The sequence below is a fragment of the Simochromis diagramma genome, unplaced genomic scaffold, assembly GCF_900408965.1.
Source record: "Simochromis diagramma unplaced genomic scaffold, fSimDia1.1 OVJJ01000483.1, whole genome shotgun sequence".
Lineage (NCBI taxonomy): Eukaryota > Metazoa > Chordata > Actinopteri > Cichliformes > Cichlidae > Simochromis > Simochromis diagramma.
In genome coordinates, this window is record NW_024386835.1 from 7,970,463 (window position 1) to 7,990,345 (window position 19,883).

At 41.4% G+C, this 19,883-nt stretch overlaps 1 protein-coding gene and 1 long non-coding RNA gene across 2 annotated transcripts in view; one reads left to right on the forward strand and one right to left on the reverse strand.

Moving 5' to 3' along the window:
* Positions 1-1,051: 1,051 nt before the first annotated feature.
* adamts9 (ADAM metallopeptidase with thrombospondin type 1 motif, 9) overlaps positions 1,052-19,883 on the reverse strand; it is a 42,035-nt gene continuing 23,203 nt past the window's right edge. The window contains exons 26-40 of the mRNA XM_040029212.1: positions 19,221-19,463; positions 18,181-18,342; positions 17,869-18,045; positions 13,414-13,584; positions 11,712-11,888; positions 9,388-9,558; positions 8,993-9,187; positions 7,722-7,851; positions 7,289-7,383; positions 5,466-5,560; positions 5,185-5,318; positions 4,712-4,803; positions 4,305-4,409; positions 3,386-3,494; positions 1,052-3,216 (exon numbers count right to left, since the gene is read on the reverse strand). Of these exons, the coding sequence (XP_039885146.1) occupies positions 3,405-3,494; positions 4,305-4,409; positions 4,712-4,803; positions 5,185-5,318; positions 5,466-5,560; positions 7,289-7,383; positions 7,722-7,851; positions 8,993-9,187; positions 9,388-9,558; positions 11,712-11,888; positions 13,414-13,584; positions 17,869-18,045; positions 18,181-18,342; positions 19,221-19,463 (2,037 nt within the window). The 3' untranslated portion in view covers positions 1,052-3,216; positions 3,386-3,404. The remainder of the gene's footprint in view (positions 3,217-3,385; positions 3,495-4,304; positions 4,410-4,711; positions 4,804-5,184; positions 5,319-5,465; positions 5,561-7,288; positions 7,384-7,721; positions 7,852-8,992; positions 9,188-9,387; positions 9,559-11,711; positions 11,889-13,413; positions 13,585-17,868; positions 18,046-18,180; positions 18,343-19,220; positions 19,464-19,883) is intronic.
* LOC120731882 lies at positions 11,794-12,553 on the forward strand. Its single transcript, XR_005695435.1, has 2 exons — positions 11,794-11,903; positions 12,450-12,553. It is a non-coding gene; the product is annotated as an uncharacterized LOC120731882 (long non-coding RNA).

The following is a 19,883-nucleotide window of genomic DNA, read 5'->3' on the forward strand; positions in this document are numbered from 1 at the left end:
ATCTACACCTGAATCACGTAGTTAAGTTTAGACAAGCCTTGTGGAGCTGCTGAGAGCTCCTCTCTCCACCAAACTGACTTCTCTCTCTTTCCTTTTCACACTTTTCCCCATCTCCTGCTAAACAGCTGCTCTGAAGCAGCATTTCACTCAGCCTGCTGACAGACATTTGAAGAGTCAGCCTCAGAGTGACTGGCCAGCTCCTGTTGCTATGGCTCACCTGGGAATACCAACACAAACAGTAAGAAAAACTAGAACACGGAGGCTGGTGCAAGGTGGTCAGTGCTGCATACTCATGCCTCCACACAGTTGGCACTTCATTCCTTGCTCCATTTAATATTAATATCAGGTTACGTACGTACAGGATGACTGTCTGCTGAATACAATCAAGCAACTATTTTATGTGCAGCTTTCCACATGGAACTGAGCTTTGTGGACCTGGTTTAGACAGTGTTAAACATAAGGCCCGGGGGACAGAACGAGACTGACAAAGACTAGAATCCAGTCCACTGGATGGCTCTGGAGACTCTGAACTTTAACTGTATTCATTAGTTTTACAGTTTTTCCTAGAAATAAAGAACCAGACTCTTTCTGTTTATATTGCCCGATGTGCATCTGCTCAAGAGGCCAAGTTCCTCTGTGCTCATTTGAAATGAAGAATATTTACTTATAAAATTTAGATTTTGTTTCATTTTGTTATGGACAGAAAATGTCTGACAATGACTGGATGTGAGTCTAAACTGGCACTGCAGTTTAGGGATCTGCCAACTATAAACATTCATATTTTCCTTCTGCTGAAAACTCCTCATCGGTGAATTAGATTTATTTTGGAGGACCAGTGCTGACACTTGGTAAATGACCTGATAATTCACAATTATGAAGACAGACAGAGGTTGGATTAGCTTCCACGCTTGCCCGGTTAAAAGTCCGACTGCTACAACGATGGCATAAAATGTGTTACCATATAAATCAGAAGTGCTACGGAGCGAGAATTTTATGGTGCAAACATTAACCAGACTATCATCTTCCCATGATTTTTTTATTTTATTTTTTATGGCTGGTATTAAAATCAGATGACACGTGAAGGACAAACTGGAGTGAAAATGATATATAAGTGCAAAAAGCAGACAGACAAGTGCACCCCAGGCATTTTATTACCCACCAATCTTTGCTTCATCTGCTCTCATACATAAATCATCCTTTTCACGCGGCACCACCAAACTGTGCTTATACAATTTATGCAAATATGACACACATAAATAAACGCACTCATAAAACAACAAACGCTTGGCGAGATGCTTCATTTTATGGCAATACTGTGCTGTGATTCATAGTCGTTTATGATCGAGGCTTATGTACATTCACAAGAAAAGAAAAAAATAAATATTTGCATATAAAACAAAGAATATATATGAAGACAATAATACACTTTTATATGTCTGATAAAAATGCAGCAGGTATGCAACAAATAATAATAAGATAAATACAGTTAAATACAAGAATCCCTTCTTTTATGACACCTGAGAACTGCATTCTGACATTCGCAGTGAGAAGAGCACCTGTCAGCTGTGGTCTTCATTAAGACACAACACATCTTCTTCCTTGTGTCTTTTGTACTTGTTTGGCGGCAGATTAAAACTGCATTGGCTGAATGTGCACATTTTTATATAAGGCACTGAAACAGCACCATATGGAGCAGCTTACATGCACAAATAAGGCTTCTTAATCAGATGTAGCTGCATGATGTACCACACAGAACAAACAGAATACAAGGACAGCTCACAATACTGCACATCAGTGGCTTCATAGATACAAAACCCAGACTTTTTACACAAAATAAGAAGTACCCTGATATCTTCACACAGAACAACAAGTCAGGTTGATCTAAACAGGAGCAGATGAGTATGCACAGTTTGGACAGACTCTTCAAAACAAAGATGGAATAAAAGAATGTGAGGTACAGGAGGTAATGGTTTGCAAGCAGCATCTGGACAGAAATCAGGGCCTGCAGGGCCTGTGAGCTCAGCAGTCTGAAGGGTGTCTCCAGGGATGGACCATCACATTATATGGATCTCCGGAATAACTGCTAGGATTTTATAGGCCTGAGGTGAAGTCTTCCCCCCCCCCTTCTCTCTCTTATGAAATTCTTTCAAGTTGCTCCAGATAAGATAACCTGCTTGTTTTGTAAGATCTAAAAGCTAATGGCTCTCCCCAGCCACTGCACGCTACTTGAGAGATATGCAGGAACACAGAGAATCTGATGTTTGGTCCATTTAACTCAACCATTTTTATAACCTATACCTTTACTAAACTTTCAGCATCTCCAGGATAGCGGTAAAAATACATGGCACTAACACCTGACCTGTATTGCACCTGACCCTGGTACTCATCATTTGATGAGGCTGTAACTCAGTTCGAAAGATGCACTCTCCTCTTCCCTGCATACGTGCTTGATGACCTAAACCTACAATTAATAGATGAAGTAGTTGTTGATGATTTTGACAAAAATCAAACAACATCTCGCTGAGGCGGCGAAATTTGGACTTTGACAGGGTGTAGAAAAAAGTTGAAGTAGCTGTACATAGAGTCTGATGTACTTACTGCAAGAGGTCATCTCATCACACAAAAGGAGGAAAATGAACACCTCCGTTCAGTGGCCAACATAATGGCCATCTACACATGCGTCTACAAACTCTGAAGCTATAAAAAAAAAAGGCCGATAGCTTGGAGACACCTCGCTGCATGAGAACCACAGGTCTGGTGAGCATCACAATAACATTACTGGATTAAATACAACTTTAATAATAGTTATTTTAAAAAAAACTACCCACCAACAACAGCAACTACAACAAAAATAGCTGTAACAGAATTACTGTGGCGTAATGACAGTATTAAAAAGTTAAACAGGCAAATGCCAAAATACAAAGCGCATTACTTTGGTAAAAATCTCACAAAAAGGCAACTGTGTGGTGTTATTGCCTGATGCACGGTGTGGTGCTTTGGAAAACAAAACACTTAAATTACATTACAGTATAAAAAATAAATGGCACAGTACAATAAATAATAAATTTTATCCTTCTCTTTACAGTATTTACATCATTTTAAATTACGCTAAAAACACACAGGAGGGAAAAGAGGTTGTTTGGAACGGTTTGAACTCAAAGTTGGCTGTAGCACCAAGGAGGGACATGTTCACACAATGAGCACCTGAACACAACACTGCAGATCAAAGAAAGAGAGATAGAAGACATGAGCCACGAAAGCCAATTACCCTGCAGAGTAGCAGTACATCAAAAAATGCATTCGGTGAGCGCAAAAGCAGATTATAGTTCTGTTTTTTGACAGAAAATTTTTCATATTTACATATTGTTATCCATGTTTACCTCACCTGTTTGATGGCTTTGTGTTCATTCCACTGTTATGGGCAGACTGTGACCAGAGGACGGTATACATTTACCACAATAGCCTCCACACATTCCTGACACTCTGCTGCCATCCTGTGGACACGAGAATAATAACATGGGTACTGTGACTATCTGCTGTTTCAAGAATTTGAGGATAGGTACAAAAGAAGCTGAGTGAATTCTTCTCTTTAAAGTTTTGCTTTTCTTGTCAATGATTTTAGGAATCTTTGTAGAAAAGATCCTGACGCGTAAATTTAAATGCACCCTGAAATGTGTTGTTTTTGGGTTTTTTTTTAAAAAGACACACAATGTCTGAGGCCCACCAAGCAGGTTTGTTTCTAAAGGTTGGCAAACAGCCTCTTAGAAACAAGCTAGAAATGTGAGCTAATAGAATTTCACTAGCATAGGTAACAGAAGCAGGCAACTTAATAGTAGTTTCATGCAAACATCTAGAAGCAAATTGGAAACTGCATTAGAAGAGTGCTCCAAATTCACTATCCCATGACATGAAAGCCAGAGCGCCTAGTAAGCGCTTTGTCTGATTTTCACTGGAGTGTTGTCTTCATCCCGCTGTCCCAACAAGGCTTTATCTAAACTGCCTGGAGTGCCCAAAGGAGGGCCAGCTGGCTTTGGATGTCAGACTCCGAACACTTGTTGGCATCTCTACTTCCTCCTATTTTTGCCCTGCCAAAAAGCACTCTCCAGCCTGATCTCCATTTCAAAAAGTGGAGGGTGGTTGTAGGGGGCACTTGAGAGAGAGCAGCTGCCCAATAAAGGTTCTCTTTCAGCAAGGAGCTCTGAACACCGAACCTCCTTTGTAGCTATGTCTGCTTAATCTGCAGCCTGTGCAAACACAAAGCAAGTATATGAATTAATCCTCTGGGCATGTATGTGATGTTTTACCTGTGATTTTTTTATCGTCTTCACTACAAAGGTGCCCTGGGACATCCAAGAGGTGTCGTCAGCTAGCCTGAGCCCTGTTCCTGACAGGTTGATCTTAAAGCGGCCCTAAAAGGACAGATGGATGGAGAAAGGACAGAAATGAAAGTAATACAGAGACCTTTAAGTGCCTGATGTGCAGTGAGCTACAGAAAAATAAAGAAGCACAACATATATATTTGACTGCAAATGAATTGTATTATTTACATAAAAGACAACTTATCATATAGATTAGATATTAGATTATAAGAAAAGCAGTCCTTGGTCAGCTGAGCAGTTTATTTGACATTTTATTTATCTATTTTTTGCCACAGTTTGGCTTTTCTTGATATGAAAAGCAAAATAATTATAATAGATGTCATCATCCTCACCTGCGGACAAGGAACGGCACTGTAGCAGTCTCCAGCTGTACCAAATGGAACACTCTTGCCTTGGTGGGTAAACGCAAACTGCCAGTCTGTAGCTATAGATCAAGATAAAGCAACAAAGTGATCTCGTAAAAGGTCTCTCTAGGCATTAGTCGCTATAGTAGCTCGAATGAACCTTAATAATCGTGACTTGCATCTGCCATGGTGAGCAAATCTTATGCTATTTACCTATAAATCCAGCCTGCGTTTCAGGCTGAGCCAAACTCATATCAGTATAATTCCATCTAGTTAGAGCAGTTTCATTTAATCCCCTCAAGCCTTGTAATTATGTGTTCCTTAAATGGACCTTAAAGACATCTTGAGCCCATTAACCCTCGTGAGCATGAACATAATTAAATGCCAAAGGAAGTTCTCATTTTGAAGTAATGTGGAGTTAACATTTTGCACAGGATGCTGTGAGACTGTGGGCAACTTACTGATGATGTTCATCTTGCTGAGGTCCAGGCGGACTTTGGAGAAGGTGGTGATGCCAGCGGCACTGTAGTCTCTTCGACAGTCACAATCTTCTCTTCTAGAGCCATTGGCTGGACACTGGGTGGGGTCATTGAGCCTGGGAAAACACACGTTTGCCAGATACCTTAGCTTAACTTTACACTTCCATGGAATTTCTTCATTTACAGAGAACATAACACTGCCAGGAGTCAGGTGGAGTTTTTGTAATGAAAATGGCTGTTTTTATTGTTATCCTCCTGTTTACCTGAAGCCAAAGATCTCCGAAAAATTCTCCCCTTCACCCGTCGCCAAGGTGATGTACTCCCGCGGAGCCTCTGTCTGCATTCCAGCACAGAAGACCTGAGGAGGAAGAAAAAGCAGCAGAGGAGCAAGAGGGTAAGTAAAGGAGGGAGACCAGAGGTGGGGCAAAGGGAAAGGCATAGAGGTGATAGGAAGATACAGGAAGATTTGTCAAAGTACAAACAAGGTGCAGAGGAGAGGAAAGAAATAAAAATAACACTCGTAAGGAGTTGAAAAAAAAAATGACAAGAAGAGAAATGTTAAAATGAACAATTAAAACCCCCTAAATCCTGCAAGAGCTTGTGGATATTTTGGCAAATGATAGTATGTAATGGTCAGACAAAAAGACAGATTTCCTGTTACATAAAAAGTACTACATCTATTTGCAACCTCATATACAAAGCCTCAGTGTCCGAAAAGTACCTAAAGATTTTAGTGAGAATTGATTTTAAGCAGCCGGCACAGTTAAGTGTGCACGTGAGGAGATCAAAGATGTGAGCAGTGTATGTGAGCAGTGTAGAGGAGCATTCTTTGATCCTCAAATCGGACCTTCTTAGCTTCCACTCAAGGAAAATAAGCAGAAAGCAGGTTTGATGCACTTTTGCTCTGGCTTCACTTTCCACACCTGGGAGCCAAGTCCATCTTAATATACATAATATGACAGAAACTTTTCCCAGTAGGATCTCTCCTCAAGACATGCTGGAACACCGTCATTTAACTAATATAAAGGTGTATATATTTGGTATATAAAGCTTTTTTAAGATCTTTGTCTTCTGTAAAACACAATGACCAAACCAAACTGTTTGGGAGGCTCCTTTTTCATGACGCTGGGGCAGAGGACACAGTGCAGGCGACTGACAATATGAGTGGAGATTTTGGCTGTGAGCTGAGTGCGAGCGTTATCAGGATGACTAGACGAGATGCACCATAACCTGGCTTCAAACTGTTCTTGACGGAGTCAAAACTACACTGATAAACACAGCCAACAGAGAGAGATGCACTGACAAACACAACTGGGGGGATGTGGAGCAGACGGATATGCATATATGGGTGTGGTGGTGGGGGGTTTCTGCTCAGGTGCAGAAGTAGAGGTGGGGCAGAGAGGTTCAGGCAGCATCGTCACGTAGGACTTATGAGCACAGGCAGCCACACACTTACAAATCATCTGGGCCTTCCTAAGCAGCACAAGGCTGGGACCTTGAGCTCTCTCACACACACGGAGAGCTAACTCAGGAGGGAAGACCTTCAGGATAATTTGCGTGGGCTCTGGGGCACTGCGCTGGTTAAGGAGCTCGCAGCCTTGTATATTTTACTGTGTGTGAGCACCTTCACTACGTAAAGCTTAATAATCAAAGAAAAATCTTTTCTGTTTGGTGAAATGCTCACCGATTATGTGTCCTTTCATTTGAACAAGCAAAAATGTTTTAAATAGTTTGTCACTTCCTATTTTATATGTTAGCAAGCAAGAAATAAAGTCCTGAGTTGTGCCAGTATCATCATTTTATCTACTGATTCGTTGCACTTTAAGGGATTTGTTTGGTACATGATATTCTAAAAGATTTGGAGAATCCACAAAAATCCCTGTACGGACAGGGTCTGAATTATTTAGTTTGGATAGAGGAAACGGAATAATTAACATAAAAAAACATAAAATAACGGGTAAGATATTAGAAATATTTCAAGAGCAACCTACTTTTCAGCTGCGTTTTCCCCATTATTAATCAAACCAGTTGTGGCCTCACACTGTGCTTTGAGCAGTTGTGGTGTAATAAGCTGATATTATCTTACCTTGAATGTTTTGCCTTGTATGCTGAGAAAATGCTCACTGTCTGGCATGGGGCCATTCATGGTCTGGATCTCTTGACAGCTAGAAGGCAAACGGCCTTGGAGAAACACAAGAAGAAATAAATAAATATTCTGTGGGGATACGGGCTCGCACGGTGCACAAATGTGCAAATGTTGGCAGTCACATCAAGTGGGGCAAATCTCTTTATCGAACCAAAGAAAATGAAACACCCCTCACACTTTGATGTCCCACGGTACCGTGGGGAAGCAAACAGGCTAAACAGTAAATCTTTGATGTTTGCTTCGGCTCATAAATATTTCACTAAAGGCCAGATTTCTGAAATGACTAGGTCGTGTTGAGCCATTCCTTGGATTTTGTCTAATCCTAGTAGTCTTGACCTTTGTTAAAAGAAAAGAGTTTTATCTCAGCACTCACAGTTTGGATTCCTGCAGACCTTTTTGGCTTCTGGCATTACATCTGGGGAACACCCGTCGCTTTTCTGACCACCGGCTGATACACACTGCACCGTCCTCGCCGTCACTCCATCTCCACAAGTCACTGAACACTGAAAAGAAGCAACTTATCATAACAGTCCGAAGGTAATTCTTGCAGGTGAAAGTCTGTCAGAAATTCTGTGTCACGATCCTGGGTCTTATGACCTAGCGTTTTGAGTTTTAGTTTATTTTGATGTTTATAGTATATGGTTAAGCTCATTAGGTTTTCTAGTTCATTTGTTATTAGAGTCCCCTTGTGTCCCTGTTAAGTCTCCCTTGCCCTTCATGTGTTTCATGTCTGTTATGTTGTCAAGTTCATGCAGTCATGTCTACGTTTCATTAGGTTTCCTATTTTATTTTCTAAGAGGTTCTGTGTTTTGTCTTACTCTTTCCCTGTGGCGTTGTTATGTCCACGTTGTGTCTACTGTGCCTTTCTGTCCCATGTTTCAGGTTCCTATGTTCTGTCTCCCCAGTTGCTGTTAAGTTTACATGTTTAGAGTTCAGTCAGTGTGTTTCCTGTTTTACTTTGAAGGTCCGTGTCTCATGTCAGCGTTTCTAGTTTTGCTTCCCTTGTCTCGTCCAGCCTGATTACTCCCAGCTGTGCTCTCCTTCTTTGTCTCATTCCCTCGTTATCCCTCAGTGTATTTAAGCCCTGTGTTTCTCTTTGTCAGTGTTGTAGTCTCCCTCATGGCTGTGTTTCCCTATGTGTCAGTTTATCCATGTCCCAGTTTAATTTTGTTATTTTTTGTGCCATTCTGCAATAAAGCAGCTTTTTGAGTTTAATTCCTGCGTGGTGAGCTTTGCGTTTGGGTCCTTCTCCTGCCTGCACACAGCCGAAACATGACATTCTGTCTTCAAAGTGTCACTTTTTTTAAAAAATGGACACGATTCATTCGACCAGGGTTTAAGCTCAATGCTGAAACACTAGTTGAAGACAAGATTTTTCACATACAATCAGCCAACTGCTACTGTTTTAATGTCAAAGAAAGCCATGAATCATCACTAAAAAAAGAGTAAATATATTTTGGATTAATTATATTAATCCAAAATAATTATGTATATATATATATATATATAAAATTTAAAGTCAATAGTCATGCCTGGCGAGGTGAAAAACAGTCCATTTTATCAAGCATTTAGGATTGACATCAATCTGCCTTTGATATACTGATAAATCGCTATATCTCATTTAGGCAGTCCAGACTCACTCACCGGTCCCCAGATTCCAACCCTCCACTCTTGCAGCAGAGGGCACGGGCCCAGATTACAAGGCATGTAGCTCTCAGGAGGGGTCCCAGGGCAGTTGGACAAAGACTGATGGCCATACTCATAGTTGTCATTCTCCACATGCACCTCACTGCATGAGATCAGACGCTGGCGGTAGCCCTGGCCACAGCTGGCTGAGCACTGGAGGATAGCATAAATCACCGGCATGAAAAAAGAGAACAGCGTACTTTCCATCATGTGCGCGTCATTGGACTGAAAGGTGGTGATTTGCATGCTCGTTCTGAAGAGCAAAGCATTACCAATTTAACTCAAACACAACTTTTACAATTAAGACCTGAAGACAAAAAAATGATCTAGATGTCTGCTTGTTTGACTCTCACCTCAGTCCATTCCCCTGTAATCCAGATGAATTCGCAAGCGTGGGTGTTGCAGCTTTCTATTTCTGGGGGTCTGATCTGGTTCACGCAGTACATCTCGTGGACCTCCCGCTGGTTGTGGTCAACGCACTTCAAGGCTCGTTGTCGCCGACCCGATCCGCACGACTTACTACACTGTAGAGGAGACAAGACAGGAAACAATCTTTCACAGAGAGTACAAATAGAAAAAGAGCGGTATTATTGGAAACTCTGTGGCACTGCCAAATTAAAGTTGCAATATACAATGCACACACAGCAAGGAAGCTCCAGTTCAAGCAAAGCATGCATTCAGTCATTAAGCACTGCTTTGGGCTATACAGATGTTAAGAGGAGGGGAAAACACAGTGCTCACATCCCGTGCCAACAACATGTCTGATCATAGATGAAGTTTCAACACCTAGACCCTTGGCCCAAAAAAGAGCTTTTTTCTTACTGTCAGACAACAATCATCTTCTTATTTTGAAAGTAAAACTTGAAGCATGGTACCCATTCATCCCATTCTTTTATAACAGCCCATTAGATCAGACCTAATATAAATGATGTATATTTTCTAAACAGAGCTGCTTTAGCGCAGATCAGCAGCACAGCTTAATATATCTCTGAGGAGATTTGTGGTATACAAGGCTGGAAAGAGAGACAGATATCTATGATCAGGGTGTAACAATCTAATAGTAAGTGCAGAATTGCGTGATCAGCCCCTGACCTATACTAGATAAATTTCCATTTCAAAGATTGGAAAAGCAAAATGGGCACAATAAAAACCAGTTAGCACCATTTCGTGCCATTGCACAAGTCACCGTGGCAAGTATTAAAAGCATAAGAGCAGCAGAATGAGGTGACTGGGATTAATTTGTTGGTTTTTTAATCATGGAACTACTGTAATAATGCCTTGTAAAGGGGCTTATGTGCTGGTTCGGATATTACAACACTCAAGTTTGCTAGAGTCATAAAGATTTATCAGAGGTCCAGAAAGGCTTCCACGTGTGTCAGAAACACTCAGCAGTCAACCAGCAGGTCTTTTTCACTCTTAATATCTTTAACTTTGTCAAACAACTGAATTACCTTAATCTGTCATAGCGAGTTGTGCTGTCCTGAGAGGTACTCAGGTTTTAGGTAGCCAAAGATACTATATTTCATTCTGAGATGTACCGGGACAGGATACTCTGTCCTGTCCTTGTACAAGGCAGGGAAAGAAATACTGCCTGTGTGAGATGTAACTATCTTATGTGTGGGTACAGTGTAAATGTCTAAAACACGGTAATACTTCCTAGTTGAAATGTTTTAACTGCCTCCAGCTGTTAAATGGGACACCCAGGCAGGGACCTCCGAGCACTTCTGCAGAGTGATTGGACTCTTCTTTCAGAAAGGCATTTCATGTTGTTTAGTGACGCACATTCACCATCACATTAGCAAAGTGAAGAAGGAGCTCCTGGTGCATTTCCCGTTCTAATAAACAGCAAACATGTGCAGACTCTATCCTGCAGAAAATAGCTGATCATTACTTTGCACCAAATAAAAATGGTTAATATTAAAGAGACAGCTCACCCCAAAATCATTTACTTATTTTTTCTCTGTTGCTCTTCATCTATCCAAACTGGCCGAAACAGAGAAGAAAGAAAATAGTTACTAAATAAAAGCTCACAGCAAAAGTTGATTTTTTTTCTTTTTCTTTCTTTCTTTATTTACTGTTTCATGATTTCTGAAGACAGGGTTTTTTGTCACTTTGAGCAGCACATGGTAAGTCACATTCGATCCCATATATCCAAAAGAAAGGTAACATTTCCACCCTGGAGATCTCCAACTCCATCTCTTAGCAGTAAAGAGTACATTTCCCTCCTGGCACTAATAATGGGGCAAGTAACAGGCAGATCTGTGTAAATGAGAATCATTACAACTCACTGAATTCTCAACCAATTTTCGAGCGCTTTTGTTTGAGTATAGATTAGAATAACCATCTGACTGGTTATTGGATCCTCAGTGCCAATTAACAGTTTTGCCAAACTGAATACTTTTTGCGTTGTCTTTGAGTTTAAGTAAATAGACTAATTCGCTAATGAGAGGAACTTGAGTTATTTTGGGGTAGGGGAAAAAAGGGGATTGTCTGATTTTCATCTGCCTCTTCTGCTCCCCTCCCCTTTGGCCTCCTGACAGGCAGCTGTGCCTCCTACAGAAGCAGAGACTCTCATCCTTGCCCAGATATGTCTGAGCAAATTCATCCGCGGCACTAGAACTACTTGTTTAAGCATGCAGATTACAGTGTTTGTTTGTGCAGACTTCTACTGGCTTACCGGTTGCCAGTCCTCCTCTCTCCACCGGTAGCGAGAGGGACAGTCGGTGACCCGGCAGCTCTGGCTGGACGCTGGTCGGGAGCGCTGGGGACAGCCGGTCTCCTGCGAGCTCCGTTGGTCTTCAAACTGGCAGAACACCTCCCGCTGCTGGATGCCATCGCCGCAGGACGCTGAACACTAAAGACAGGGCAGGTAAGAGCTTTGCAATGAAATCATTCAATCTGTGTTAGTAGTTATCCATTGTAATATATTTTTATATAGAAGACTCATAACTGATTTAGTCTAAAGTATTTATTTATGGGGAATGCTTTTGCCAAAATGACTATGTTATTCATTTGTAATGTCAGGTAGATGCTTTTATAACAATGATAATAAAAGACTATGCAAATTACATTTTAATGATAAAAGCAACCAAGCATCTGTGTAAACATTTAAGCTGTATCAGATCAATGCCAGTTCTACAGATATGTACAGAATCAAAGTTGAAGTCTGGAAAGTGGTTTGGCACATCTGTGTTTAATCTAGAGCAGCATGTTTGAAATGAAAGCGTGTCCTTTCTGCTGACATACAGAGCACATCGTGTCGAGGGTAAAATGAATGAGACTGGGAGGTGGGGGGATGCCTGTCGTTTTCTGCCCTTAACCTTAACTGAAACGTAAAACAACTGTCTTATTTTGACTGTTTGAGATATATTTGTAAGACGATATCTTACACTAACCAATTTTTGTCTCCTTTCAGACAGACCGCACTTCACTGATATAAATGTAATGCTCCTGGATCACATAACGCCTATGTAATAACAGATGATTTAGAGACAAATAAAGTGATGGCGGTGTAAGGCAGTTTGTGTTCTGGAGCTCAACCTATAAAGATGCATTTACTACAGGCATATTTATGTGTCCATTTATTTGTAACTCAGTGAAGCAGCTGAACTTTGAGGCACTCCAGTGTGCTGTGCTGTGCTTGACTAAGAGCCTCGAGTGGAGTATCATTTTCTCCTTGCGTCATGCTCCACAGCTGTTTAGAGGGGGACGCACATCCTCTCTGACATGTAAGATGTTTCTGTGTGCTCAGTCCACTCAGTCCTATTGAGAGAAAAGGTGTTGAAAGGCAATGACCAGGTGCACTTTGTTGAGTTTGTTTGGCGTGATGATGCGAGTGTATTGCCTCGAGTAGCACATTCAAAAGACCAACATGTGGTTCCCATTGGTGAGGCAAAAAATAAAATTTAAAAAAAGAGAAAGAAGGGAAAGAGGGCATGGAAGAAAAAGTGGGAGAGGGGATGAATGGAGACAGAGAGGAGAGGAAGTTGAGGACCACAGAAAAAGAAGCTATAGAGATGAAAGGGGTAGATTTACACTGGCTCTAATTCAAATACAAAGGAAGGGGTGCACATCCATCCTGCCGCCCAACTTGGTGGACGGCGGTACCGTAGCACCAGCGTACACCACCTCAGACTCTGGCTCCACCCTGGCAAACCACCATGTGATGTTTAAAAGCAATCACGCCTCAGTTAGTGGCTTAGCATTGTCCATGAAGGCAGTCAGGTTCAGCTGTGGCCTGTTTCACACATATGGATATACTTGCCTGTAAGCTGCAAAGTATTAAAGTGGGGCTACGAGAGAGAAACAAATCCAACATGTCTGGCACCGTGAGAACAAATAGCTGAGAAGTGTTTAATGGCTGGGTCAGAGAGTCCTACCTCCCCCCAGTTGCCAGTTTTCCACTTAGGACATCGTCCACCTCTGCAGCGGCGCCGCTCGCTGGGTTTGGACGACGCGTGCTGGCAGTACTCCTCTGGGACAGGACGTCCTGACCGGGTCACACAGCTCACTTTGCGGGATTTGAAACCTCTTCCACAGGAGGCTGAGCACTGCAAGATGGAAATAAGGAGGCCAATAAGAAGCAGAAGTATGTTTTAACCTAAAGCAGAAAGCGTAAAAAGTGACACATTTCAAAACAATGAAACTCAGATTAATAATTTCCTTTTTATTGTTTTTATTGAGGGGGTATTTTGTTGATATCAAGTTTAACTGTAATTGATTATTCAGCATTAAAAATGGGATGTAATAAACAAGAAATGAAGAAAAAATCTCATTAGTATTTGTGAACTCGTGGGCCCTATTTGTCACTCACAAAAAAAGGAGGTGAGACCCGATTACATGGGGAGAGGTGGTCCAATGGTAAAGCGTGCCTGATCATCCCGGCAGCAGTTTGTTTCACCTCCGGGTTCACCGCGTTACTGAAAAGCTAACTCAGTGTGACAGGCAGACTCACACACACACAGCAGCACTAAGGGAGGAGTGAGTTGGGCTGGACTGTGCTTGGATAATCAAAGGGGGCGTTGCATGTGGGGATGGATGGGAAGCGACAGGCTCAGAGTTGAACGAGTACGTGGCCCAGCATGTGGCTCTGTCCTGATCAGCAAGGGACTGTACCGGACAGGAACAAGCTGTGACCCCTCGCCTCATTCAACGAGGTGAAAAGGTAGGAAGCCTTGTAAAAGGAGGGACGACTAAAGTGCTTGTTCCCCTTTATAAACGCAGGCATGCCAGTGCATTTTGTAATGTACTTAATTTATCGTAATTGTCTTGCAGGTAAATTGTTTATCCAATCAATAAAGACAAACGTGAGTCATATCGACACAGTGTGGTTATTTTAAGGAGACTTTGTGCTTATCGCATGTACTATTCATATATTACTATTATAGCATATATTACTTTTTTTCATATATTGGTGTAAAATAACTGACAGTGCTGATGTATAAACATAGCTGAGAAGACGATTTCCACCCATGAAATTTAGTGGCAGATCTTTGGTCTACACACTGTGGAATGGCATCTATCTGCCCTCCACCAATGTCACATTATTTTGTTTGGCTTTTGTCTTTTATTTCATTTTTCTAAATCTAGATCACGAGTAATTTCCCACAAGTCTGTCTGTGCTGAAGGGATGAATCAGGATGGGGCCCCTCACTAGATCAAATGTGACCTTTGACCTGCCAATGCACCACTGAATAGTCTTGCTGACGCCACCTTTTATTCAAGTCACTGTCAAAGGCCCCCACAATGGTCCACTGTCATTAACCCGCATTAGACCAGAGCAGAGGGGCCTGCCAGAAAGGGGGCAAAGGGCGCTAGCAACTCCATAGCCGAGCTTCCCAGAAAAAGCCTCAGCGTGCATTAAGAGTGAATGAGCACAGTAAATGCAATGGGAAGTACGTCGAGGCATTGTCCCGCAGGACTGAGATTTACCTTAATGGAAACAGCTTTGAACTCTTGACACATGGTGAGAACATACTCGCTGACAGAGGTCAACAGAAGCCCTGAGCGCATAAAACAACAAGGGTAACGCTCGTGAAAAGAGGACTTCTTTATAACCTATTTGCAAGCGTTCTTTTCTCAGTTTTTAACCTAAAGCACTAAACAATAAAAGCCACTTCCTTTGCATGAACACACTGCAATTATCAAAAAGCTTGGGCTGGTGAAATCCTAATATGGGGGTTAGCAGCAGGAGTACAGTGTTGCAAGCACTGATGCTATTAGCATTAATGAATGTTGCTAAAGGCTGGCACAGGGATCAGTTACTGCAATTTCAGCATTTCATTTATTTTTAAAGCCAGTCAGTGCAAATCACCAGCAAGTTTTAAGTCGTGTCTTTCCCTCAATTTAAAGCGACCTCGGTGTGGTCGCTGTATGTGATGTAAACCTTTTTATTCAGGCAAGAATGAAAAAAAGCCTTCGATAGTACCTCTACTTCACTTTAATTGTAACCTTTTCTGCAAATGAACAGAAATCCAACAAATCTGTAAAAAAAAATTAAATATTGACATAACATTATAATGAATGAACAATAAATACAAGTAATTACATAAATATACAGAAATATTCTTGAAACATAGACTAATACTGCCATTTGTGAATAAGAGACATACATTATACTTATTTCAAGAGCCTGTTGATATAGTGTTTGTGTTATACTGCTATTCTGCGACAAGAGGTTGACTGCTTAGACTGACAAATGAAACTGGAGGGGATTATGATATAATTCACTATTGTGTTCCACTTTCACTGATTCAACCTAGATTTGGTTTTGTGCTGCCTTACAATCACACATGGGAGTCATTACAAGTAAAAGTTCTCATTAGTAAATGACGTGTGGTAAAAATGTACTCACTGCTGTGTTAACAGGCCCTTAAAATAAGGTGTGATGTTGGTACAGACATTTATGACCAAGAGAAGTCAACTGGGTGGGCTTCAGGCAAAGTTGACCCTAACCACAGATTCTGGATCAGTTTGAACCGTCCTCACAGTAATGTTAAGCGTTACGGGGCAGGAGATGACACGCGCTACAGATCTGTGTTTAGGGCCATCATCTGCGCAGGGTAGCATCGACAACTCATGCTTAATCTTAGCCAGCCAAAATCCCTCCAGTGCAAGGGAGAGCAAGATACGGCAGGGGGGGCAATCATAACAGAGACTGAGGTAGACACATTAGGTTGGCTCAGAGTAAGAGCTCTGAATACAAAACACCATTAACTTCCCCTGTGGTCACAGGTATTACATGTTTCAAAGCATGACATTTAACAGCCCGTTCTCTTAAAGTTGAGACAGTCAAAGACAATTCAAACATTATTTCATCAGATCTGTGATACACTTTGCATTTAGCTGATCAATCAGATCAGTGCAAACTGCTCATGGAAAAAAAAAAGTACAGAAGAGGCAACGTGCCACAATAAACACCTAACCAACCAAAAAAATTTAAAGGTTCTCTTTTTGAAAAAATATTTATATCTCATATCTCCCTTGTTTGGAAAAAGCACCACTGTTATGCAGGTCATCATTGTTTAATGGCTAGTTGAGTTGTGTTTTGTTCCAAGTGAGGTATTGTTGAGCATAGCATATATAGCAACTCCAAGTACTTACTGTACAAAGCAAACATTAACTAACATAATATAAATACACTCATATTAAGCACCTTTGAAGGATTTAAAACTACTGTTTTGGCCACACTAAGGAATTCTGGGTGCAAACCCAAAACTGGAATACAATGGCTATCCGGCCTAACTACCACAAACTCGTCGGAAAGAGACACTTTATTTTACAGTGGCAGTACAGCCACTGTTCGCTGGTGTTTACTACTGATACTGGACGTTTCAGGCACTTTTGACTTTACGTATGTCTCCTTCACTGTCATTGTCATTACGGGACAACAGCATTGTTGCTTTCAGGGGGGTAGATACATAAACTGTAAAATAAAGTGTCTAAATAAGATTAGTAACTTCTCTACATGTGCCTTAAAACAAATTGAATTCCTAATATAATAGCCATTTCATAGATGCATATAGTACAAAGATGTATATATAGTATACAGCCCATATACAGTCAATATGTAAGGTGGTGCCTTTTACGTTCATAACAGAACATCGACTATATCATGTAGCACCTCATACGTGGAGATCGTGGGCCATTCTTTGGATAATAAAAGAACAAGGCAGCATATTGTATATTCCTGATATACAAAAACATTCATCAGTATTTGCATATGAACAATGATTGGCTAAATGTGCGAATACAAAGAGCTAAGACACCAAATAAGACACTTTTTTAAAGTTAATACTATTTACAAGAGATAAAAAGGAAAACATCTCTCAATAAATTATCTTTTAAAAACAATATTTTACAAAACTAACTTTGATTGTGATACAACGTAATCCTGAATTATTAAAATAAAAAGAAGAGAAAACTAGTACGAGGCTCAACAACAGTTTTCTAACTACTCATGAAAAAAACTCTTACGGTCACAGCTGTCACTGAAGTATTATTGTTTTTGTGTGTCGTACTTTTTTGGCATATTAAGCACATGTTTGCCATTCAAGTGCAACAGAAATGAATCTTTCCAAATGTCTTGAGGAAAAACTGACTGAGCAGTTGCCGGCTGCAGAGAGGGAGCAGTAAGTGGAGGGGGTTAAAGGTAAAAAGCTGGAGAAGCTGGAGTGTGACATCTCCAGTGTAAAAGCACCACAGTCAACCTGCCTCTTTAAAACTGTTTGTGAAAGAGTAAGACTACATGCATTTGAACATATGTGAGGTTAAAAAAACCAACAATAAAAAACGGTTATAGAGTATTTGGTTTTTGTTTTTTTTTATGAGCGTACCGAGGTCCATGGGTCTGTGCTCCAGTGGGGGTTAGACGGGCATGGCTGAGTATTGCACTGCTCACGATCTGGGGGCTTGTCATGGATCTCGCAGCTCAGATCATTGAAACGCTCGCCGTTTGGACGCTGACACACCACCAGCCTTGTCTTTATCCCACCTCCGCATGGCTTCGTGCACTGAGGACGGCACACAGAGAGGTCGCATTTTATAGATGCAAGTTTGTGGATTAAAAAAAAAAGGAGCTGACAGCCATGTTTTCATGTCAAAATATGCCTGTCTTTTGTGAGACTACTTTAGTGTGTCCTTCTTACCTCTCCCCAGCTGCCATACACCCACTGTGGACATGGCCCCGATTCGCAGGATCTTTGCTCGCTGGGTCGGCTGCGATCTTCACAGCTGTTGGCAGGGTAGCCGTTCTCATCCTGGCACACTACCACACGCCGCTGGAAGCCTCCTGCACATGTGCTGGAGCACTGTTTTTGTGTTTTTTAACAGAGATAAGAGGGCACAAAAATAGTTCCTTGTTATTCAGGTGTAAAAGAGTTTAGTGTATATTTTATGCTTCGTTTAAACGCAGCGATTAACAAACATATTCTCAGCCTCGCGGTAATAAATCAGTGCACATACAGTATGTGTAATATGAGGTGTATATGATGTGAACACAAAGCCCACACAAAATTCTGACAACGCAGAGACATCACATGCGACATGGCTAAACTTCTCTGCTTCTAAAATAATGTTCTGAGGAAGGAAGCGTGACCAGAAATATCTTAAATCCTTCCCAGAGTTATTTAAAGGTCACGGCTATTTTTTGTCAAAGATTATCAGTAACCCAGTTAAAACAACAAAGAAAAAAAAATGCAGGAACAATAAAGAGAAGGAGCTCAGTGGGACAGGATAGCCTGGGGCATTTAGGTCACAATGTCCTTCAGTGCTATTTCTAAAGATCTCATCCTAAAAAGAATGAAGGGCCTAAAGAACAGAGTCCAACTTTTGAGCTTTTATTCAGGACTGTGTGACATTACACAATGATTCTTAAACCCTACCCTGCAGCTCCAAAGCACAGATAATATATGAGTATGACTTTGATTTAGGGCGCCTTAAAAGAATAGTCCAAATTATCCTCACTCTGCCCTTGCTGTAAGAAGAGCATAGATCTATATAGGAAGTTTTTATGGTTGATATTTAAATAGAATTTGAAGATTGTTAGCTTAGATTAGCACAAAGGTAACAAAGTCTGCCAACCTTTTACTTATTGAAGTGATTGGTCCCACAAGATTAATGCAACATCTTAAATATCACACCCCTGAGGTTTGTTGACCAGCATGATGTTGTGTTTAGGAAGCCTCACCGCGCCCCAGGGTCCAGTCCGCCATTGGTGGGATTGGCTACGTGGCAGGTTCCTGGTGCTGGTGTTTGGTGAGGACGGAGGTCGGGAATCACTGGAGCGGGACGGGCACTGAGACATGGCACAGTCCTGCTCTGTGGCAGGACGGTCGTCTGGGTCACACTCACTAGCGTTCACTTCTTGGTCACTGAAGTTGACGCACAGCACTTGTCGCGTCGTCTTTCCCTGGCCACAGGTGACTGAGCACTGACAGCACAAACACATGGAGAGGGTGAAGAAATGAAAAGGAAAGGTAAATGCAAATATACACAAATCCAACTGCCATAAAAGGAAAGCTGACTTTCTTTGATAGCAGATTCTTGACATTTCTGTTCATTGTGACCTGCTCGTGGTCAAACCAGATACCATGTCAGATACAAAAAGATGTCATCTTCATGCTACCAAAGAGCTAACCCAGACTTAACCTGGTGTTAAGGTTACAGCAAAACTTACAGTATCACTCTAAATGAGTTGGTAGACATTTTTTAGAAAAATAACACAAGGCAGATCTTCCACCAAATGCTAATGGTGTCTCCAATCTTGCTCCTCCCTAGCAGAGTCCACTCAGTGTCTCGCGTGATCCATTTCACTTATGCAACAGCAGTTCATAAAAAACATGACCTATCC